The sequence below is a fragment of the Natator depressus genome, chromosome 7 (assembly GCF_965152275.1).
Source record: "Natator depressus isolate rNatDep1 chromosome 7, rNatDep2.hap1, whole genome shotgun sequence".
In the NCBI taxonomy this organism is placed as follows: domain Eukaryota; kingdom Metazoa; phylum Chordata; order Testudines; family Cheloniidae; genus Natator; species Natator depressus.
The window spans coordinates 36,784,186-36,808,368 of record NC_134240.1 but is presented as its reverse complement, the minus strand read 5'-3'; the positions used below and the strand labels follow the sequence as shown (position 1 = coordinate 36,808,368).

Sequence of the window (24,183 nt, the reverse complement as noted above, 5' to 3'; positions counted from 1 at the left end):
TAAACATGCTTGAAACTTCTTGGTTCTCTGCATTCTTTGTCTAACAGAATGAAATGGATTCTTCAAACCACAGCTAATAGTGTTACTTAAGTCTTCTAGAATCCAAATCAGAGTCTTATTCAATGAATCTCTCAACAGTGATGTTAAAGGCTAATGTGTAGATGATTTTGGGACTTCCTTGTACCTGTGCTTCGCCAGTAATCCATTAAGGGAAGATCTGCTGGTTGACCTAAATTCTTCTTTTTGTAAATTACTTAACAGCTGTCTCCCCTCCAAAAGAGTAAAATTGGCTTTAGGGAGTGTGACAAAGTTCCTGCTCTACCTTGGTGGGTCTTGCGCTTATTGGTGGATTTGCTTGCCTTGGAGCTTCACGGCAGCCTTCAGCTTGGCCATTTTTCTGAATTCACAGCCCAGGTCGACTCCTCCTGTGTCTGACCAGGAGTTGGGAGGATTTGGGGGGAACCCGGGCCCGCCCTCTACTCCGGGTTCCAGCCCAGGACCCTGTGAAATGCAGCTGTCTAGAGTGCCTCCTGGAACAGCTGTGCGACAGCTACAACTCCCTGGGCTACTTCCCCATGGCCTCCTCCCAACACCTTCTTTATCCTCACCATAGGACCTTCCTGCTGGCGTCTGATAATGCTTGTACACCTCAGTCCTCCAACAGTCCGCGTTCTCACTCTCAGCTCCTAGTGCCTCTTGCTCCCAGCTCCTCACACGCACCACAAACTGAAGTGAGCTCCTTTTTAAAACCCAGCTGCCCTGATTAGCCTGCCTTAATTGATTCTAGCAGCTTCTTGATTGGCTGCAGGTGTTCTAATCAGCCTGTCTTAATTGTCTCCAGAAGGTTCCTGATTGTTCTGGAACCTTCCCCGTTACCTTACCCAGGGAAAAGGGACCTACTGAGCCTGGGGCTAATATATCTGTCTTCTGTTACGCTCCTGTAGCCATCTGGCCCGACCCTGTCACAGGAGATAGAGTGCATATTGAGATGAAGCAAAGGTTTCATAATTAATCTTACATAATTGAAAAAAATATAGTTCATAACTGAAAGGATTCTAACACCTTAGCTTTCAGTATTAAGATTGCCATTCACCAGAAAAGATAAAGAACAGCCTATTAAGAAATACGACATTTATCAAACTACAGTATATTAGTTATTTAGTAAGGCTTCATGACTTCTTAAAAATGCGTGTAACTGTGTTCACGTAAGCTGCTCCTAGACTTTCACCTTAACACCTGAAACCATTTTCTTTTTAGATCAAGGAATTATGTACTGAAATTTATATCAAATACAACAAATGCAGAATTCATGTCAAGAACAGCACTGCAATGTGCTATGCCAATATTAGTTCTAGAATTTAACATTCCCATTTAAAAAGATGACCGTAGGAGAATCAGAAAGTTTTGTAATAGGATCTCAACAGATGTGGTTATCTAGGGCAGCATTTCCCAAATTGTGGGTCAGAAGCCCAAGGGAAGAGAGCATGGTATTGTAGTGATTGTCTCTGGGTGGAGAGGTATGAATTCTTAACAACAAGAAAATCTTTTGTGTTTTTTTTTTTTTAAAATAAACAGCTCATGCCTAGTTAAATACAATTAACAAAAGAAAAAAAACCCCAAACCAAAACCCACCCTATGTTAAAAGAACATTTTTTAAAGTCAAACCCTCAAAAGTTAGGAAATGCCTTCTTGCATGTGCATGTTGATTGTCTTGTAATTACATTATAAGCTCCGTCCTCGTTCTGTGCAGAGGATGGACATTGCTCATTTAAAGAGCAGGTGTTCAAAATATTGAATATCTTCATTATTCAGTGTGTGGCCCTATGCCTTATTTACTGTATGATATTCACACTTTGCTTTACCTTCTCATGGGCTATTCTGTGCTGCTTATCACTACAGTATCTGAGTGCTTCAGAAATGTGAATGAATTTATTTTCACAACACCCATGTGAGAAGAAGGGGGTGTGTGGTCTTATCCCCATTTTACAGATGAAGAATTGAAGCACAGAGATGAATGTAAAAAGTTTCCACTAATTTTGTTTGCTCAATTTTCAGATGCCTAGGACCTGATTTTTCGGTACTTGGTATTTATATAGTACTTCATATGTTCAGAGCACACTCCTGTTGACTTCAGCTGTGAGTGTGCATCACTTCTGTAGATCAGACCCAAGATAGCAAGTTTGGGCATCTAAAAAATGAGGAATGCCATTAGTGACCACCTGTAGAAAAATTTGATTTATGTGACTTGTCTTGGAGAACTGGATTCTAGACCTGCCTCTGCTATACAACATTCAGCTGCCTTAGCCATGAGACCATCCTTTCTCTTCCTGCAATCCCCTGCCTCATTCATGACATATCTTCCAATTTCTACAACAGATAAGGAAAGGATCCTACAGATAACGGCCTCCTTTGCTACATCCAATAGTATGATAGTCTTTAATTATATGATCATAACGCATATGCACTAGAATGTGATGAGATACACACTTAGTCATGGATTTCACCCAGATTTACTGACAGCAGAGGAATCTAGAGACTCAGGAGTATTTGTTTCAGTCCCAATCTACTCTTTTCCCTTCCCTCTAATCTGGCTTCTTTCCCCTTTGCATTTGAATCAGATGCTTTCTGGGTGTCAGTGAGAGCACAGGATGAGACAGTCTCCCTGCTCTCAGTTCCTATGCCCAGCCCCAAGCAGCCATTTCAGAGGAAGTCTGGCTTTATCCCTATAGTCCTGGGCTGGAGGGAGAATGCTCCATCACTGTGTGGGGATGATGGATATGCAGTCGTCTCATACACAGGCGCTATGAGGGGACGGAGCATGCTCAGGGAGGACACTTTTCAGATTTTAGCTGCTAAAATCTGAGCATGTGTGAACTACAGTTTTTCAAAAGCTTGTAACTTTGCCAAATTTGGACACATTTTCAAAGAGACAGCAAAAGGCTCATCCCTGATACAACGGCCACCCCCTGCCAAATTTCAAGTCCCTACTCGAAAGCAGGAAGGTGCTAGAGTTGCTCAAAGAGAGAGTCTTCAGAACGTTTTTAACATGAATAAAACATATTTTTCTCCAGCCTCCTCCTTGCAATGGCTGAATCGTTTTGTGTGAAATTTTCCAAAAGCTTCTGTCTGCAGCAGACACCCAGCATGGGAAACTTCAGCCCAAATGGTTAAAGGCTGGCAAAGTTATTAACAATGGAAAGTAGGGTCTTGTAATGAGAAGTGTTGGGCAACCTTAATAGACTACACTACTAGTTCCTCCTATAATACAGTATTTCTTGCATTCAGGAAGGAGAGCACTTGCTGGAGTGGGGTGTGAGAAGGAGGAGCCCTGTTAAGCTATAGTTCAGTGGTTCTCAAACTGGGTCAAGACCCCAAAGTGGGTCCCAACCCTGTTTTAATGGGGTCACGAGGGCTGGTTTAGACTTGCTGGGGCCCGGGGCCAAAGCCAGAGCCCTAGGGCTTCAGGCCTGGGTGAGGGGGCTTAGGTTACAAGTCCCCCTGCCTGGGGCTGAATCATAGAATCATAGAAGGTTAGGGTTGGAAGGAACCTCAGGAGGTCATCTAGTCCAACCCCCTGCTTGAAGCAGGACCAATCCCCAATTTTTGCCCCAGGTCCCTAAATTGCCCCCTCAAGGATTGAACTCACAACCCTGGGTTTAGCAGGCCAATGCTCAAACCACTGAGCTATCCCTCCCCCCGAGGCGGTGAGGCTTAGGCTTTGGTCCCCGCTTCTGGGGCCATGTAGTCATTTTTGTTGCCAGAAGGGGGTCGCAGTGCAATGAAGTTTGAGAACCCCTACTATAGTTTAATGTGCCTGGAAACCGGGTGTATCGAACATCACAAGGGAAAACTTAATATCTAAGTGTTGTGTAAAATGAATACTCTGCTGCGCTTGCAGTCACAGCCCACCCACCATGATAACCACATTTGCTTTGTATTATGTTTTGTTGGTAATGGAAAGCACCAGTCTTCTCATTAGACACACGTACAAAATTCTGATAAATATTCAGATCAGGGAAAAAACACAGCTTCCATCACCACTCTACAGAGAACATCTCTCTCCCTGGCACAAAAAACTAACTGACTCTGAAGTGTGTACTTTACATCTCCTTGTACCAGTTTTGCTGAATTTGGGTCAATGTTCTGAAATATTTTGAAACTTATTCTTATTTGTAAGAATCCCTAGGGAGGTCACAGTTATTTGGGCAGTAAAAAGGGGCTTGGGATAGGGAAAAATTTTTGCACCCCTAACTTTGGCAGTTGTGTTCCCATAACCATAAGACATGTTGCAGTGTCTGGTTTTATCTGTGTTGCACCTGGTGCATGGAATGAGATGACCCATTCACAGAACTCCAGGTGGTCTCACAGCTTTTCTTGGTTTGTATCTAAGCTTTATTGAATGTGTGCAGTGATGGAAATAATTACATATTTTTTCTTGTTACAGCCCAGCGTACCTACCTTTGGCTTTCTCTTCGACATTGATGGGGTACTGGTACGAGGAAAGACTCCAATTCCTGCGGCACAAAAAGCCTTTCAAAAGCTAGTTAATTCTCAGGGACAGTTCTTGGTGCCTGTAGTATTTGTCACCAATGCAGGAAACTGCCTTCGCCAGAAGAAAGCTGATCAGTTGTCTCATATTTTGGGAGTGCCTGTGAGTAACGTAAACTTCTTTTAAAGGTTTCAAAATTTTGTTAGAGGAAATGTAACGGGGGGAGGATCTTGCATTAAATGCATTTCAGCGTTCAGTTAACAATCTTCTGGTTTTCTTTTTTGCATAAGAGAAAATCAAATATTTTGTAAAGCCTTTTGAAATCTTTGGTTGGAAGGAACTATAGAAGTGCAAAGTATTATTATTACTAACTACTACTAATGGTATTTCTCAATATCAAAGGGTATGTTACTATTTTGGTAGTAATTATCTGCCTAAGAGTTCCACACTAGTAGCTCTGTCTCCTGCTGGCATGAAATTCTGCTCATGCAAACTGATCTCCCGCAGGGACATCAACATCCAAGATGATAACTTGCTCCTAGCTCCTTCCTCTCTCTTGAATGTGAAACACTTCTGTCCTGGTATATGATACAAGAAGGAGTGGGCACTGCTTGCCATGGGGTTAAAGTGCGTGTTGTGAGTCAAGGGCTGGGTGTTTGAATCCTGCTAAGATCAATGTTTAAAGTTTTTTTCACTCTGTAGTGATCCTCATTTCAATAGGTGCCATGGGCAATATATATTTACGAATAAAATAATATCCTAAAATATTACAGATCATATATTTAGAAATTCACTTACTCAAGGACAGGATATTGAAACTAAGACAGAGAGGAGTGTAGTGACGTAGCATGGCCCACACAGCAATCTAGTGACAGATCCAGGGTTAGAAATAAGGCATTTCTGAGTCCAGAGATTCCATGTTCAGTCTATTAATGGTGTCTCAATTTTATGATTGTGCAGACCCAGGAGGGAAAAATATGATTTGTGCCCATGCTGAATACAGGAATTCTGTACGCTAAAATGGAGTCTTGCTGTGTGCATTTGTAAGCTAAGACTCAGAAGGCTTTTTCCACCATGTATCATACAGTATTCTGGCTAGGAAATTTGGGAACTAATTTAATGATGATTGTAGCAGAGGTGTGGAGGCATATTTTCTGTAGTGACTTTTGGTTAACAGACTGAAATACATTAAAAGTAGCAAAGACAAAGATGATTTGAAAGCAATACCAAATTCTTATTGTATCCCAAACAGATTTCACAAGACCAAGTTGTGATGTCTCATAGTCCTTTACGGATGTTCAAACGTTACCATGACAAATGCGTTCTGGTGTCTGGGCAAGGACCACTTCTTGATATTGCCAAATAGTATCCTTGTGAAAAGTACGTTTTCTGCTTTTAAGTACTTTCATTCAGCCAGTTCAGATTATCATGTAGAACAGGTAAAGGCCATCTGTCACTTGAGCAAAAGTACATGGTGTATTTTAGAGGGTGAGGGAATCCTAACACAATGTTTACCTCCTACATTGAAAAGTAATGAAATTGATGTTCTGGTGTAATACCTTCCAATTTTTTTTCACTTACTATTGTATATGTTTAAGGAATATTTTATCATCCTGGCCTAAAACTTAAATGAAAGTGACAAATCACAGCTTAAGGGTTTTGACTGCTTCAGGGATGAGTCTTGAGATGACATAATGCTATTTAACAGATGATGTAATATGTCTAAAATCAGTTTATAGAGCCTCACTTTACAGAGCCTAACAAATTTGCTGGGCCACTTGTCTCAGGTTATACCAGTTCATGAATGAAATTGTTTTTGTTAACCTGAATATTTTTTTTTAAAAAAAAAAGCAGAAATGGGCTTTTTGGTGTGAAGTCTGCATTTTCAAATTTGAAACTGCCTCTACATTTTTTCTTTTCCTGGGAACCCATAGTTAATATTTAATGTAAACTCACATGATAATGAACACTATCTTCTATGTCAACTAATGTCCTGCTATAGTCTCATTAAAAATTAGTAATGTATTAGCGTGCATTTTACCTGTTCTGTCATGAAGAGGTATAGTAAAACATGACTAATGGCTAACACTGTAAAGGTCAAATGTTTCTACAGATTTTGAGATGTGAAAGGTGTTGTAGGAGCAGCAGTGATCTGTATGCTCTGTGTGACTATGCTATGTATAACCTGTATGCTCAAAAGGTCTGTTACACTTCCCCCCCACTTTTGTCTCCTCTCCCTCTTTGAATACCTGTGAAGTGTCTTTCCCCCTCCTCCTCTCTCTTGGAATGCTTGTGGAATGAATGGGCTGCTTGAACAGCTGGAAGATCAGAAGAGCTCCCAGGTAGACAAGGTGTCTGGCACTCTAATTAGGCAGTGATCACACACCCAGTGCATAGACACTGCATGGACACTGCCCAAGGTGGGGTGTGACCAACCAGATGCGGACAAGTCATCTCTAGTCACAGGCCATGAGGAGCAGGTCCTTAAAAGGGGAAGGGGCCATGTGCTCAGGAGTGCACTCACAAGCTTGTATCTCCCGTGAAGGCCCTTCGCCCGGATCGGCTGGCCAGTGGTTCACCACATTGCATTCCATTGTGCCTTGGGAAGACTTACCTTCATTGCACCATCCATCGCTGCACTGTGGGACACTTACCTTGAAGAATCCTGACATCTCCAGTGCTGAGCTTGTCCTGGGAGCGTGAGTATGTGAGTGTGCCACCCCCCCCCATCGCCCCTTCTTTTGAGCTTATCTATCAATATAATAATTGTGCTGCTTTCTGCCAAACTCTGGTGGGTCATTAGTCCTCCCTAAGCTTACTAGCTGGCCCAATTTCGGGTAACAAAAGTTACTAATATTCAATTAAAATGAGATCTAATGGGGGACGCTGAGCATGGATGTTTGTATTCTTTTTAGTACTTACTACAAATGTTGGGAAATATGACATGTACATGAGGGATTAGTTTACTTGTCTGGATCTGGCAGAGAGAGAGTAGATATTAAGAAACCATGCGTGTTGGATATTGTACAAGACTGAATTTGAAAATCTATGTAATCTACAGTATAAACCTCAGGTATGATTAGATAATATCTTTACACCGGATAGTATAACTTTAACATGTGACTGAGATGATAGTTCTGAAAGAAACAAATTCTGATCATTTAATTTTCAATTGTTAAACATTTTTATCACTTCTTCTGTGCTGTCACATGAATTATGAAAGGAAGTCCATTTAGTATTGAGTGTAGAAACTATGTGCTGCTTTTACACAAGTGAAACGTTGTTTTTGATTAACTAGGGTTGAAATTAATGGGATTTGCCTCCATTTAAGTGCATTGCTACACAAATTAAAAAATTTCTTTTTGAACATAGGAGACATTGCTCTTTCCCCTTTCTTCCTCCTTTCCATTCCTTCCTAAGAAGCAGTGAATTGCTTATTTTAAGTACTTGTAGACGGTAATTTAACTACAGAAGTAGCCAAACTGTTTTTGCAAATGATTAACAATTTTAGAATGCGTATTTAACTGGTGTTGCCTTGATTTTTGATTAACTCATTTATGTTTCTCTTTAAACAAAGATAAAAAAGATATGGCAAATGTGGTGATTTCTTTCCTTACCTGTGCTATCATTGAGGATCTGAACAACACAGGTTAACTGTTTTTACTAGGTGTGTTGAATAATCGCAGTTAACTCACGTGATTAACTCAAAAAAATTAATTGCGATTTAAAAAATTAATCGCGATTAGTCGCACTGTTAAACAATAAAACACCAATTGAAATGTATTAAATATTTTTCGATTTTTTCTACATTTTCAAATATATTGATTTCTATTACAACACAGAATACAAAGTGTACAGTGTTTACTTTATTATGTTATTTTTTCTTACAAATATTTGCACTGTAAAAATGATAAAAGAAATTTTTTTTCAATTCACCTCATACAAGTATTGTAGTGCAATCTCTTTATCGTGAAAGTGTAACTTACAGGTGTAGATTTTTTGTTGTTGTTGCATAACTGCACTCAAAAACAAAACAAAGTAAAACTTTAGTTCCTACAAGGCCACTCAGTCCCTTGTTCAGCCAATCACTAAGACAAACAAGTTTGTTTACATTTATGGGAGATACTGCTGCCCGCTTATTTACAGTATCACCTGAAAGTAAGAACAAGTGTTCGCATAGCATTTTTGTAGTCGGCATTGCAAGGTATTTACGTGCCAGATGTGCTGAACATTTATATGCCCCTTCATGTTTCGGCCACCATTCCAGAGGACGTGCTTCCATGCTGATGATGCTTGTTTAAAAAAAAAAAAGCGTTAATTAAATTAGTGACTGAATTCCTTAGGGGAGAATTGTATGTCTCCTGTTCTGCTCTACCCACATTCTGCCATATATTTCATGTTCTAGCAGTCTCGGATGATGACCCAGCACATGTTGTTCATTTTAAGAACACTTTCACAGCAGATTTGACAAAACGCAAAGGAGGTACCAATGTGAGATTTCTAAAAATAGCTACAGCACTCAACCCTAGGTTTAAGAATCTGAAGTGCCGTTCAAAATCTGAGAGGGACAAGGTGTGGAACATGCTTTCAGATGTCTTAAAAGAGCAACACTCCAATGTGGAAACTACAGAACCTGAACCACCAAAAAAAAAAATCCGCCTTCTGCTGGTGGCATCTGACTCAGATGATGAAAATGAACATGCGTTGGTCTGCTCTGCTTTGGATCATCGAGCAGAACCTGTCATTGGCATGGATGCATGTCCTCTGGAATGGTGGTTGAAGCATGAAGGGAAATAGGGATCTTTAGCACATCTGGCACGTAAATATCTTGTGTCGCCGGCTACAACAATGCCATGCGAACACCTGTTCTTACTTTCAGGTGACATTTTAAACAAGAAGTGGGCAGCATTGTCTCCTGCAAATTATAACCAAACTTGTTTGTCTGAGCAATTGGCTGAAATAGGACTGAGTGGACTTGTAGGCTCTCAAGTATTATGTTGTTTTATTTTTGAATGCAGTTATTTTTTTATTACATAATTGTACATTTGTAAGTTCAACTTTCATTATAAAGAGATTGCACTTCAGTACTTGTATTAGGTGAATTGAAAAATGCTATTTCTTTTGTTTTTTACAGTGCAAATATTTGTAATCAAAAATAGAGTGAACATTGTACACTTCATATTCTGTGTTGTAATTGGAATCAATATATTTGAAAATGTAGAAAACATCCAAAAATATTTAAGTAAAAGCTATTCTATTATTGTTGAACAGTGCGATTAATCGCGATTAATTTTTTTAATCGCTTGACAGCCCTAGTTTCTACCATTACTTTCAATCTGAGAATTCTCACAATAGATCTGAAGGACAAAACCCAGTTTTGTGTATGAAATATTTTATCTATTTCATACAAGAACAGTCAGGCTCATTGATATGTGACTTGCTTTGCCAGCATTGTAAACTTTATATGATAGAATTTATTGACTTCACACACTTTTAAAATCTGTTAAGCTGTACAAATAAGTATTTTTGGATCCTTAACTGGTGCTTTCCCAGTCTGGGTTTTTGTCAACCTATTACCATTGATATACTGCGTGAGACATACCCTTTGCTGGATATGGTTGACCATGACAGACGGCCTAAAGTTTTGGTGAGTGCATGATTTATGTTGAAACCTTTCTGTGTCTGTTCATTGGCTGACGTTCTACTTTTGAAGATTTCTTCTTAGTATAAAATCACAAAATTGGCTTTTTAGTTTATTCCATTTTGTAATATGTTTTTGACTTTGACTTCATGAGTTCTACTGATGCACTTGTTTCTCTGCAACACTTAAAAAAAGCTATTCAGTATACTTGTCTAACAAGTCAGCTTGGCCAGTACTTCTATTGAAGTTCACATTGACTTTCCAGTATAAAGTCTAGGGCATTTTTTAATTGGTTGACTTGAAAAAAGTGTTGCATTACAGTCTTTGATCTATCTAATATTGAGGAAAACAAGCAAAACTTTGGATTTAATGCGGTTGCTTGACAAATCTGCTACTTTGGAAAGTCTACCAGTTATCTAAGGGAGATGGAGAGGTAACTTCCCCCCCAGCTCCCATAAGAATGTGACAGTAGTGGCAAGTTACTACTGCTAAGGTGTGGTGTTGCTTTGATTGTACATTAATGTTTTGCAAACAGTTGCATTCTCTCCAAAGGAACTGTTTGCTTATCTATCCTATTAACTAAAATATATCAAAACAGATACATAGGCATACATAAGTGTGTTTGTATTTCTGCTGAATTTCCCTTTCACGCTGAACTTTAGGCATTAGGATCCCAGGCTTGCTATATGAATTGTTTCTTCTTGTGGATTGCCAGATCCCTAGCTGTGACTGCATGCATAGCTGCCTCAGCACAGGGATCCAGTATTAAGCCAGTACCATTGCCCAAGATTTCTGAATTTGCTGCAATGGATTCTCTTCATAAATTTACTTCGGTGTTATTGCTGTAGTACAACCTGTGAGATGGAGGCACATTGGTAAGGAAACTTGTATGTAAATGGAGCGCTGCTTCAGTTTGCAGTGCTCTCAATTCACTACCTTTCATAAGCCCGCAGAAGAAATCTCTCCTCTTTTTTTAAATAGTATTCTTCTTTGTAGTTTCTCAGACTAAAGAATCTTTTTAGGCTAGTTCCTTAATATTTGGGGTACACTGTCTGAAATTCCTCTGTCAAAAATAAATTCCTTCTCTCCTTTCTTGAAGTTTCTTGGGAGTTTCCTTGTGTAACAATGTTTCCCTTGCACATTTAATTGTTTGAAGTGTTTTTTCTCCTTTAAAAAAATTTTTTTTTTAAAACTCAACAATCTTACTTTAATTTTAATAGGCTGCGAATATCTAAATATTTACTTCTTTGGCAAAAATTGGAGCTATACTAACAGTTCTCCAAAATGTCCTTTTCAGGTGATTCTCCCTCAGTTTCCTCCTATTCATCCTGCTCGATCTGTTTCCTTTAAATCTAGGTTATGACTAGTAGACCTGGTCAGGAATTTTCCAATGAAATGTATTTTGTTGGAAAATGCAGATTTGTCTAAACCAAAACTGATAGTGGGGAAGGGTCATTTTGGATGAATCTCCCAATTTTATTTTTTGGCAAAAAGCATGAAACTATCAAAATATCCCATTTTAACATTTTCTAAATGAAAGGTTTGTTTTTTGTCAAAACTTCTTTGTTTTGAAATGTTATACTTGTTAGCATAAATTAAAGGTCTTAATTAAAAGATTGAAACCAAAACATTTTGAAACTATCAACATGAAATGTTTTGATTGACCTGATCTGAAATTTTGTTTGGATTATCAGTTCATGAAAGTTTTTTTGAGATTTCTGCCTTTTTGTCCCAGTTTGGGTCAGGAATATTTTTTGAAATATCAAATTCTTTTGGGATTGAAAAACAGTTTCCCATCCAAGTCTAACAACCAGTTGCCTAACAAAATATAGTACAACATATGCTCCTTTGAGGCAGGTGTAATACAGGCCAAATGGTTGTGCCCTGAAGTCAAAATCTTTACTAACTGAGTAGCCAGTCAGCCCTTGTTTCCCTGATGCCTGCTCTGGAAATGCTTACCCCAAATCTATGGTTTCCATTGGAGAATATACAGTATGGCTGCTCAGTAGCTTCAGTCATTTTGCGCGCACACACACACTCTCTAAGCCAGTTTTCTACAGCAGGTGATGTTCATGTGGTATCTGTCAAAACAAACCAACAACCCAGGATAGCCTTTGTCTGCCCTCGGAATGGTGCCTTTACTATATTGTTGACTTGGTATACATGTGATACTAACTTAAGTACAAATCTGTTTGTCTGCAAATATGTATTAATGAGAGTTAATTGAAGCATTTTGTTTAACTTCTGTCTGTAAACGTACAGGTTGTTCTCAGTCACTCAGTATTTACTGATTACAGAATAAGTTTGAACAGTTGAGAACAGCCAACCACAAGAGCATCAGGAAATGACTGCAAGGTAGAATTTCTTAAGTGTAAAAATGCACATACAGTACTTTTAGCAGCCTGGAAAGATAGAGAGAAAAATAGTGTGACTAAGCAACCCAAAAAGGTTGTAAGAGCCTAAATCTTACCTGTCTCTAGGAAACATCTGTTGCATATCTCAAAGTAAACTAAATAATAGTAATTTTTACCCTTTAGTGACTTTATATACTTTAGATGAGAAAATAGCAACTGAATATTACATAATCTTTGACATTACTCATAGGTATGATGTACATTATTCAAAATCATTAGCCTGAAGTATAATGTTGCCATAATATGCAAATCTTCTAATGACATGGTTGGAAGTAGCTGTCTTCTAAAGAAGTGTGCAACAAGAGTACAATGAGAACTAAAACATACTTTTCTTGCTATCATATGATATCATGATATCGTGATAACATAGCAAAGCTGGTTGTGTCAGCATTTTGAACATAAATCTGTTTTATTGCTACAGTACAGAACTGTCATCAGAACTATCATGCAAGGTCTCTCAAAAAACCCACTATCACCACCAGTGCCACTAATTGATACTCTTGTTGGCAGTCTCTATAGAGATTGATTAACTCCATATGATTAACTGTTTGGGAAAATGAACACTCACCATAGAGTTGATTTCCTTGTTATCAATGTGGGTTACTGATGGAGTTAGGAAGCTTGCACTGTGATTACCAGCTATGTGCAGAGAATTTCTAATATCAGTTATTTCATGATCATTACAATTTGCTTTAAAAATGTGCAGGAAAAATGTTTCCCCTTTTTGTATTTTGCGAGATTAAAAATAGGAGCTATAAACATAAAAACATTTTAAAAATGGCTTAGGGCTTGCTGATCATAAGCAGGCCAAATATATGCTCATACTGTGTAGAGAAATCTTGGGGGCAAAATAAACAATGAAATGACTTTGTTTAGAAATGCAGATTATTGCCCAGAGGCACCTGCTTCCCCCTCCACATTGCATCTTCCAAACAGATATTTGATAAACATATTGTGTGTGTTTAGGAACAGCTCTAGAGGAGTCACTAACCATCTATTTTATGAGGAAAGAATTACACAAACTTCAGCTGCTCTTTTGGAGCTCTTGCAATTCTCGATTTTTTTTTTTTTAAATGAAGAAAATTCATTTTCAATGACATGACAAAATATGGACTTGGGCCAAAATACAGCTAATGGGTTAATGTTGCATATGAAAAGAGAGCTAGAATCTGGTAGGAGATGCTTTGGAAAGTAACGCAATATATACCTATTTTGCGGATGAGCAAACTGAGGAACAGAAATTCTGACTTACCCAAAGTCTTGCAAATAGAGCAGAGCTGTGAATGTAGAACACAAAAATCGTCAGTCCCAACTTGTCCTTGCTGCTGGACCACGCTTCAGTGCTTGGAAATATTAATTTTTAAGCAAAGTGACATCAAGAACTAGCTACGTCCAAATGTAAAGTGCATCTTCTATCAGTTTTCCAAGGAACAGTTGTGGGAGTAATGCTTTGTATTTCTTTTTGTTAGTAACACCAGAGGATGTTTAACTTAGTGGAGATTACTTTACTTTACTTTTTCTTGTTGCAGCATTTGCCAGCTGTGGAACTTCCCAAAATTGAGGGTATGTCTTCTGTTTTCCTATCTTGCAACTGTCCTAGCATATGTTAAATGTCATCTCTTCTTCATTGTAAATTTTATTTACAGTTACAAATTCTTGAACCCCACATGGATGATTTGGATGGTTGGCAGAGGGAACCCTAGTATTTCTTCATAAAATGTATGCAAAACATGTGTGCGCAGTACAGTAGCATAGTCATTTGTGTGTGTGACGGGATCCCCGCAGTGCAGCCTGGGACCGTGTGCCCCCTGAACTTTCTCCAGCCTGGGCTGTCTCTCACAATGCCTCGCTAGTGACCAGCAGCAAACCCCTCCAGGTGCTGTTACCACTCAGCACAACCGCATGTGGAGCCCTACACCCAGCTATATTGCATGAATGCTCCTAGAGCCACTCTTGAATCACACAGAGAAAGGCACCAATGCGAAATCCTCCCAGCACTGTACCTCAGGAATTGCCTGTCTTGCACTGCTCAAGACGGGCAATGCAGATTTATTAATTGATTCACCACTTCATCAGTGGAAAATGGATATACACCAGCCTTTGCAAACCTGAGCACATTTGCCACACAATTCAGGCAAACTCACTGGTAAAGATGAACAGTAAAAAAAGTTTATTGACTACAGAAGAGAGATTTTAAGTGATATGCAAAAAGTCAGAGTTAGTTACCAAAAGAAAATGAAATGTAACCACGCAGTCTAAACTCTCAACCCTATTAGACTGGGCAACATCTAGCTTAAGCAGTTTTTCTCACTGCACTGGATATTGCAGTCTATATTATACAGATTTCACCCTTGAAATCTGGGCCAGTCCCCTCAGTTGAAGTCTTCAGAGTGTCCTTGTGGCTTGCAGCATAGATGGGTGAAGGAGAAAGGCCCGGCATGTGGCCTCTGTGTCTGTTTTATACCCTCGCTCCTATGTGCTTGGGGATCAGGAGTCCAGGCATGTCTGGAGGTATTGCTGAGTCTCCAGGCAAGGCTGAGCAATTCCCCTGGTGTGGCCTCATGCAGGTGAATCATTGAATTGTAGCTCCCTAGCTGCTCAATGGTTGTTGATGGGTTGTTTGACACCCTGCCTGGGTGCTGGTTACTTTCCTTGCTGTTGCCTCTGGGGAGCTAATATCTGGCTGATTCCCCAACTTACAGCATGCTTTAGTGACCACCATACAACACAATTTTCATAACTTCACATGCATTAGTGATATACATATATGGATAGAGAATTGACTTTCAGCAGATCATAATCTTTCCCCTGATACCTTAAAAGGCATGCTTTATATTCAATATCACAATTATATACAGATGAGGAATATGGGGGGGTTACAGGATGCTTCCCCAAGGCACAGAATGTTCACCCCTGGCCTCTTAGGGGTGATAGAAGGATGATAAGGGGCTTGCTTTCCTTTTTGCCTTCCTCTAGCAGATTGTGCTTCCTTGTTTCTGGAAAGGAGGGCTGAACTGGAATCCCATTAGAGTCAATCAATCCTGCTCCTACAATGGTCAGCAGTCATTTGCAAAGTTGTGGCAAGAGGCATTCCTTCCTCTTCTCACCTCCATCTGTTTGAAATGTGGGGAGTAAGAAACTGGACCTGAGAATGAAAGAAAAAAATTATGAGCTAGATCTTTCCCGTGACTTATTCCTAGCGTTCGGCGAAATCAGCTAGGAATATAAACATCCATACTGTATTTTGTCTAGAGACAAACAGATGGTAGTTCTGGTAGATCTGATTATTATTTACAGTGCTGTATGTTAATCCATGACATTCCCAATATTATAAATGTGATTAGACATGTCAGTGCTGTTCAGTGGTATGGGGCAATTTAGTTAACTTTGAAGATCAAGTAATTCATCTTGTAAGATCTGTGGATTACAGTATGAGGTTTTAACAACTTCTGAAATTTCTTCTGTAACAAGAGATGTGAAATTTAAGGTAGATTGAACCAAAATCATCATCTTATCGTTTATTATTTGTATTATCATAGTGCCTCAGAGCTCTACTCATAGGCCAGGACCCCATTGTGCTAGAGGCTATGCAAACACAGAACAAAAAGATGGTCCCTGCCCCATGTTGCACTTTGATCATTTTACTGAATTTTTAAATATAGAAGTTTGTTCAAATTGATTTAGGATATTTCCTTTTCTTCTATATCAAATTTTAACATGGGTGTGGTGCTGTTTAGAAATCTGAGAAAGTTATTGTACTATATCTACCTTTCATTTTTAATATTTCACAAATGTTTTCTTCTTCTTGCAGCTGTTGTTTTGTTTGGAGAACCAGTGAGATGGGAGACTAATCTTCAACTGATAATAGATGTTCTGCTAACCGGTGGCTGTCCTGGAAAGCCACATCATCAAGCCAGTCACCCACATATACCTGTGCTTGCTTGTAATATGGATCTGATGTGGATGGCTGAGGCACAGTCTCCAAGGTAGGTGAAATTATAGCACATAACGCCGTGTAATGTAGACAGTTTCACCATTCCGGGCTTCTCCACATTGCTAATAAAAGGGAGTAGTCAACATTCAAGAAGAGACAATGTTTCATACTAATTTTTCATTGAGGTAGTCGTTGCCATAGGCATCAAGACCCCGAGCAGAGCTGTGCAGAAGTAACACACCTTTGGCAAAACAGGCAAAGTGCCACATTCTGTTCTTGCAGGGTTTGCAAAAACACACATTTTTTTTCCTTGCACCAAATTTTTCAGTTGTAAAAGTTAGCCTTCTTACGTGAAACCTCCTTTTTCAGCCCCGAGCCATTTCTCTTCTTCCCCCAAAACACAGCATGAGGTTGCTGCTCTCCTCATCCTGCCCCAAGTGCTTCCCAGTGAGTTAATGCAGTGTTCCACAGCATCCAACTGGCTTTAAAGCAGTGCTCAAATCTGCAGGTGGTACCAGTGTCCAGGAATTAATAGTATAGGTTTGTTGTTTTAGTATCACCAAAAGTCCATGAAATTGAAACTCTTTATTTTTTTTTTCTTTGTGTACTTAGTGCAATTTGATTTGTAATAATCTCTTTTCCAGATTTGGGCATGGGACATTCATGGTTTGTTTGGAAAATATTTACAAGAAGATCACTGGCAAAGAACTGAAATATGAGGCCTTGATGGGCAAGCCTAGTGAACTGACCTATCAATATGCAGAGTACCTGATTAGGATGCAGGCAGCACAGAGACACTGGAAGAAGCCTATTCAAACTCTTTATGCCATTGGGTAAGGGATAAGATCATCAAATATGCACGTTAGGAAATTGTTTACAACACAAATAACAGCACGGAAAATTCTGTGGCTCCCACTATTTTATTCCTAGTTTGTCCTAATCTTTTGTTTAAAAAAAAAAAAATCTGTTGTTTATGTGAAAGTTAGTGTTGTATTCATCTCAAATGGGGACCTCCGAATGAACCTTCCTTTTCCCGAACATTTTCCTTCTTTTCCTTTTTAATTGCATTTGGAATATAAAAAATGTAACATTGCCAGTAGAAGTTACATTTTCTATTAAACCAAATGGCTGGCACACTATGAACAAACCTTTTTCTGTGGATCAGGGTCTTCCAGGGCACTTTCAATATTTTAGGGTAAATTGTGACATCTTTCTGAATTTTATAATTTCTCCTCTTTTCTTGTCGTTTAACTGGTGTTGCATTTCTCAGTACAGGGGGATTGGTAGCAACCCTTGTGTTAAGGTTGCCTAACAACCTAACACCATTATAGAAATTCTTCAGAACATTTTTTTTTTTTTTTTTTTTTTAAGGTTTGGAACCTCCATGGTTTACAGCAGGACTTTGAAATTTGGGAGAGGGATAGTCATGGACAGAAGGAGGTGCCTTGTACTGTCCTCCTGTAAATCCATTCAGATTTGGCCAACTTATAAGATGTCAAAAATCACCATTTTTCTTCTGTTTTTTCCTCAGTGCAGCATGTTTTGACAGCTTGCCAAAACCCCTCAATATTCCAATACATGGTGCATAAACCATCCTGGTGTTACTTCAGCATGCCATGTAGCACTTCCTGAAAGAGATTCAGACAAATTGGTGGCAGCAACTGCTTTCTCCTATCAAAATACCCTTGGCCTATGGGAAGGTGCAGCGTGCTGGGAATGAGGAGACCATGAATCCCACACCAGTTCTAATAATTCTGTGCCCTTCACAACCCTTATTTATTGGGGTTTTTTATCATATCCCACTGAAAGTCTGTGCAAGCTGGGAAGAGAACCCAGAACTCTGTTATGACAGGCCCAGGTCCCAACCACTTAGCCACAGTGTACCATTTCCAATTCTTTGTGCTTAGCTATACTGTCTGTAAAATGTGGCAACACCTGAATAATGGAACCCCCTGTTTGTGTGTTACATGTCATCTTGCAGCGGCTGGTCCATGGAAGATAACTGCTTTCTGCCACCAGATGTAGTTAGTTCTTTACTTCAGTTGGTAGAAGTCTGTGCCAGTGATTTTTAACCTTTTTTCATTTGTGAGCTCCTAAAATATTTCGATTGGAGGTGTGGACCCTTTTGGAGATCTTAGGCATAGTCTTCTGACCCCCCTGGGGTCCACGCGCACCAGGTTGAAACCACTAGTCTATGCTGAAAGTTGAGGGTTCACCCTCCTGCAATGATCAGTCATCATGGGAAGGTTGTTAATTACACATAGTAAAATGTATTTTTTTCTTAATCTAGGAGAATACACTTACAAATTGTTAAAAGAATCTAGCTAAGGTTGCAAGTCAAGAACTCAAGTTAGGACATTACAGAATGAAAGTGGCCCTTGCAGCCTTAGTTCTGAACCCTTATGTGTATGTCTCAGACTTTAATTGCATGACCACATAGTGTATTTTTTCCACTTGACTCCCTGTTTCCTTAAGTGCCACAGGATGGATGCCACTGACAGAATGAACCAGGGCTGTGAAGTGAATGTGGACTCCTGTCTCTTTCACTTCCAAATGCTGGAAGATGTATGAGATGTGTGGGAAAACTTCATTCTGGCATTTCCCAACTTTAGACTGCTTGACTTTGAAAACCAATAACATTTCCTTAACTTTTTTGTATGTACTAATAGTTTCTGTAGAAGAATTTGGAGTAATTTATACACAACTCCTTTTTCCCCAATTAAAAGTTTCATTTTCTGAAGTAGGCTGTGCAAGTATTTAAGGAAAAGGTGTTTGATTTTTAGATTGTTGGTATATACTATTGGCAAGGACTGAAAATAAATGCATGTTTTTTTCTGGTCCGCTGTCTGCATTAGCAAGAATTATTCATATCTATAACGTCTCATGAATAAGGCTGCATGTCTGTCACGGAAGTCATGGATTTCATGACTTTCCGTGACCTCTGTGACTTCTGCAGCGGCTGGTACTGGCTGAGGGGCTTCCCGAGCCAGGCATGTGTGGGGCGGCGCATACCTGTGGGAGGCTACCCGGATCCAACTGGCATGTCCCTGTAGCTCCTAGGCAGAGAGGCCAAGGGGCTCCGCACACTGCCCACAGGCGCCGCCCCCGCAGCTCCCATTGGCTGCAGTTCGTGGCCAGTGAGACCTGCGGAGCCGGCGCTTGTGGCGGGAATAGCGCGCAGAGCCCTCTTGGCTGCCCTTCGCCTAGGAGCTGCAGGGACACGCCGATCGGAACAGGGTAGGGAGCCTGCCATCCTTGGCAACCCACCCAGCACCAGCAGGAGTTCCGGGCTGTGCGCTGCCTCCCACCCCCTCCCCCACCCAGTAGCAGCAGGGGGCCTTCCTCCCTAGCACCTGCAGCACCCCACCCCAAGTTTTAGTTAGGGGTATAGAGTAAAAGTTATGGCCAGGTCACAGGCCATGGATTTTTTTTTATTGCCAGTGACCTGTCCATGACTTTTACTAAAAATACCCGTGACTAAAACGTAGCTTTACTCATGAATGATGAAAAAGATATAATAAAAATAGCTATTATTGGGCTGACTTTTTTCCCTATCTATCGTTATCAGATACTTCACATATTTTCATGTATTTGTGTGGGGAAATGGAATTCTGTTTACCAAAACTTCGCAAAAAATATTTTAGATACATCTGAAGTCTACTAATTTGACTGTGCTTTGCTGATGAAACCATATTTCTGGCTTTCCAGGGACAACCTAATGACTGATATCTATGGTGCTAACCTTTATAATCGTTACCTTGAAGAGAAGAATTCCAGAAAAGGTTCCAAAGGGCGTATCCAGGCCAAAGTTGCTGCTGGGACCAGGTCTGCCACTATTTCTCAGGATGATGAAATAAACCACACTTGGCAAAACGAGCTAGCACCTGCTACTGTCACCAATTGTAGGTCTGTTCTTGTTTGTACTGGGGTTTACAATCCTCACACGGAAGTGCCCTCTGATACCAGGGAGAGTATAACTGAGACTGTGTTCCATGGTCACAGAGATTTTAGATTTGATCCTGCTTTGGTAGAGCCAGACCATATTGTACCAGATGTTGATGCTGCTGTAGATCTGATCTACCAACTGGAGAATTTTGCACCTAATCAAGATATTAGAACTTTTTAAGGATTACACTAGGTAATCGTCCAAAAGCACATCAGGGTTTTTACAGCACAATACAAAATTTTGCTTTCTAACATGTTTAACCCTTTAACCTTAATATTTTAAAACACTTTCCCGAACTTGTGTCTCCTACGTAGCACAGCAGAACTGGCCTTGTTTGTCATAATTACCTCCTGACAGTAATGTTATGAGGAAAGTAGAATTTCCATGTATTTTAAAATTTATTAATCATGTTTCTGACATTTCTTCTGTCAACTATATTTTAATGCAAACAATGCAGGTGGTACCAGAGAGGTGCAACAATGCATAGGTTTTTTTACTTGAAACTTCAAACCAGTGTGGTCTCTAACCTGCCTTAGGTTTAATATGCAGCTGAGTTTGTCATGTGTCTAAGTATCATATATTTTTTTAACAGGTGACTATTCCCATGGCTGCTTGTTTTAAACAGTGATTTAATTTATTTAGTCTGTTACCATTTTTATAAAACACTTCAGCTGTTTTAACACAAAGAGATTGTCTTCTGAAATATTATTTATAGCTTGCTCCAGTTATAACACTGTAGGTCTACTTGCAAAGCATGCTTTGCACATGTCCTATGTTGCATGAGCAAAAATAGCCAAACTAACTAGATGGACCAGTGATTCTATCCATGATTATATCATTGGACCAATGACATAGAAACATCAGTTAATTGCAGGAAATGCAAGTTCAATTGCAACTTCGTACACAGAATCTGCTCTGGACTGGAAACTCTTTTTTTATAGATGAAAATCCCAGGATCTGCAGCTAACTGTGTTTTTGTTTTGTTTTCTTATACGGGTGAGACATTAGATCTGCTCTCTTTAAATAGGAACCTGTTCAGTGAAAAGGCCTTCTGGCCAACTTTTCTTTTCACATCTTCAATTAAATTAGCAGCATGAAATCAAGAAAGCTGTAAAGTCATTGAGTGATGGGGAGAGAATATTGATGATGTCAAATAGTTTCAAGCAGTGTTTTTATTACTCTTTACAGACTTTTTGAGTCCGTTCTCTACCATCATCACTGCTGATTCAGTCACTCCTAATGTTGCCATAAACAGACTCTAACAAATATTAACAGAATCTAGTCTTCTAGATTTAATTATTTTGATTTGAGTTGAGTAGGTTTCCTGCTCCTTCACTGGAAAAAGCACAACAGCAATACTGTGTGCTTGTGCCTTGCCTTTACTGGTTCTTTCTGTTGTGACCAACCACATGTGCCTCTTTCCTTAGCAGTATGCTGTGCCATCTAAGTGTACCGAATACTTATATATAAAGACTATGGTTAGGGAATTTTGAAATGCCAGGATTATACTAAAGCTCTGCCACATTTTAGTACTGAAGCGTGTTGCAGAATTCTTTAACTCCTAATGCAGGAAAGTGGCCTCAACATACATCATGGAGAAGAGTGTGGAGGTTGATGAAGAACAACAGAAAACAGTCTAGTCAATGTTTGTTTTTGTGTGTGTGTGTGTGTGTGTGTGAGGTTTTCACATATTTAAAAAGAGCTCACACCTACAGAAGTACCTTCCAGCACCTAGTCTGATGCACAGCTTATGCAAGAATAATGTATGCAGCTTGTCCAAACCAACTAAAATATTAACTCGCGCTTCAGCTGTTTGGAAAACATTTAGTCATATTAGAGCTGTAGCAAAATACTTAGCATAAATACAGTTGCTAACAAAACTTTTTTCTACCTTTTGCAGTCAATTAAGCTTTAACTGAAAGTAAGGAATTTATTGGCATTGAAGCTCCTTAGCAGTTTAAATGTCTGAGAGAGACCTTGTTTGTTCATTTGGATCTGTTTTTAACTTAGTGCACACGAAGGTGATACGCTAAGAAAAAATATAATCCTTTGACTTCTGTGGCTTCTGTTCATCCTGGGGAGGGTGCAGAATCCAAACTAGTGTGAAAGAAGTGTTGTACAAGCAATAAATGCCACCCAAATGCTCTGACACCCTTTGCCAATTAACTACAATTGGGCAGTGTCTCAAGTACTGTAAATTAAACTAAAATATAGTGATCCCGTGTTTGGGAACTGGATTACTAAAATCAAGATGCGGAAATCCCCAAAGGATAATCTCCAAATGGTCTTCACAGTGGAGAGAGGGCCTTAGTGTACAGGTCTGCATGGTAACTGCATGCAGTGGAGCATCGCTTTTAATTATTCCCCTGAGGAGTCAAATTAATATCGTATCAGACATAGGACAAGACCCGGAACATGAGTTTAACCATTTCTGGACAATTCCAAGGCAAGCACTGAAACTGACATTCTATACCTGTTGGGGCTAACCTTTGAGAGGTGCTTTTTCCTTGTTCTGCCCCGTTATCTGTGTTTTCAGTATCTCTTTCTTCCACCTGTCTCAGGTTCCTACTCTCATTACACTGGAATTGGCAGTGTTTCACACACACTGCTCCTATGGCCTCTAAACCCTATGTTAAGCAGGCTACAGTGCAGGTATAGTAGCATCTGCAGATTTAAAATTTAGTACTAAAACAGCTAGAAGAAGGTTAGTGTTTGAATTCCCATAAAGTAGAACTTGCTCCTCATTTCTCTGAATGTTTTATTCTTCATCTTTGTACTTCTTGAAAAATAGTGTATCCTGTACTGATTTTTACTGAAATAAAACTGACAGTATTTTTAATCCCAAATTATGTGTGCTCTTCACTTTTGTAGAATCTGTGCTTTCTTTGAATTTGGAAAATAGCTCAAAAAGAGGAGTGCATCAGGATTTAAATATTTAAAACAAATATATGTGAATAGTTTTTGAATGTCTCCCTGTGCACCACCAGTGAAGGATTGGTTCATAAACTGAAAAATAAAAATTCTCAATTTGAAATCCTTGGCTAGATAAAATGATACAAAATAGATAATTCCTTTCATTGTACTTCCTACATTTGTTAAGCTAGAGTTGTGCTAGTTTTAAGAATAGCTGATACTCCTTGTCTGTTCATTAAGTGAAGAATTTCTTTAATTGTGGATAATTTGTAGTAAATTTTAATTTTTTTAGTTATTTTTTAGATCAAGAGAACTTGACTCTTAAGATCTACTTAGGTGAGCAAACCAGAGGTTTTTGGGGTTGTGGTTTTTTTGTTTTTTAATATATTTTCTTTTCCCAGACTCCATGTTAGAAGTGTAATGAGAGAGGTCCTTCAAACAAAAGCCAAGTCTTAAGTGCTGCCCATGCTGTGATATATAGTAATCTAGTCTATTTAAGAAAATGAATTAGTTTCACAATGCAATCTTTTAAATTTGTCCATATTTTTAATGTAGACGTTTATGGTGAGATGAAAGTATACATAACACAATCTCTCCAGTGTTGGCGTCAATGGAAACTTTTGGAAAAGAGTACTGATAACCGCTATCAGGAATCATGCCCTTTTTTTGTGAAGCATTCGGGGGGGAGTACCCCTACATGCTCTGTAAGTATATTCCTGAAATCTAACACTTGTAAGTCTACAAAATCTTTGCCATAAAGTGGAGATCTAAAACAGATCCTGAACCTTATTCTGCAAATTTTAAGAGGCTGAGTAGACCGTTTTTCTAGACTGACTTACTGCCAGA

At 39.3% G+C, this 24,183-nt stretch overlaps 1 protein-coding gene across 1 annotated transcript in view; it reads left to right on the top strand.

The window, feature by feature from the left end:
- LOC141990664 (haloacid dehalogenase-like hydrolase domain-containing 5) overlaps positions 1–23,249 on the top strand; it is a 35,987-nt gene extending 12,738 nt beyond the window's left edge. The window contains exons 2-8 of the mRNA XM_074958129.1: positions 4,445–4,651; positions 5,742–5,854; positions 10,043–10,136; positions 14,074–14,107; positions 16,356–16,530; positions 17,123–17,311; positions 20,187–23,249. Of these exons, the coding sequence (XP_074814230.1) occupies positions 4,445–4,651; positions 5,742–5,854; positions 10,043–10,136; positions 14,074–14,107; positions 16,356–16,530; positions 17,123–17,311; positions 20,187–20,604 (1,230 nt within the window). The 3' untranslated portion in view covers positions 20,605–23,249. The remainder of the gene's footprint in view (positions 1–4,444; positions 4,652–5,741; positions 5,855–10,042; positions 10,137–14,073; positions 14,108–16,355; positions 16,531–17,122; positions 17,312–20,186) is intronic.
- Positions 23,250–24,183: the final 934 nt, after the last annotated feature.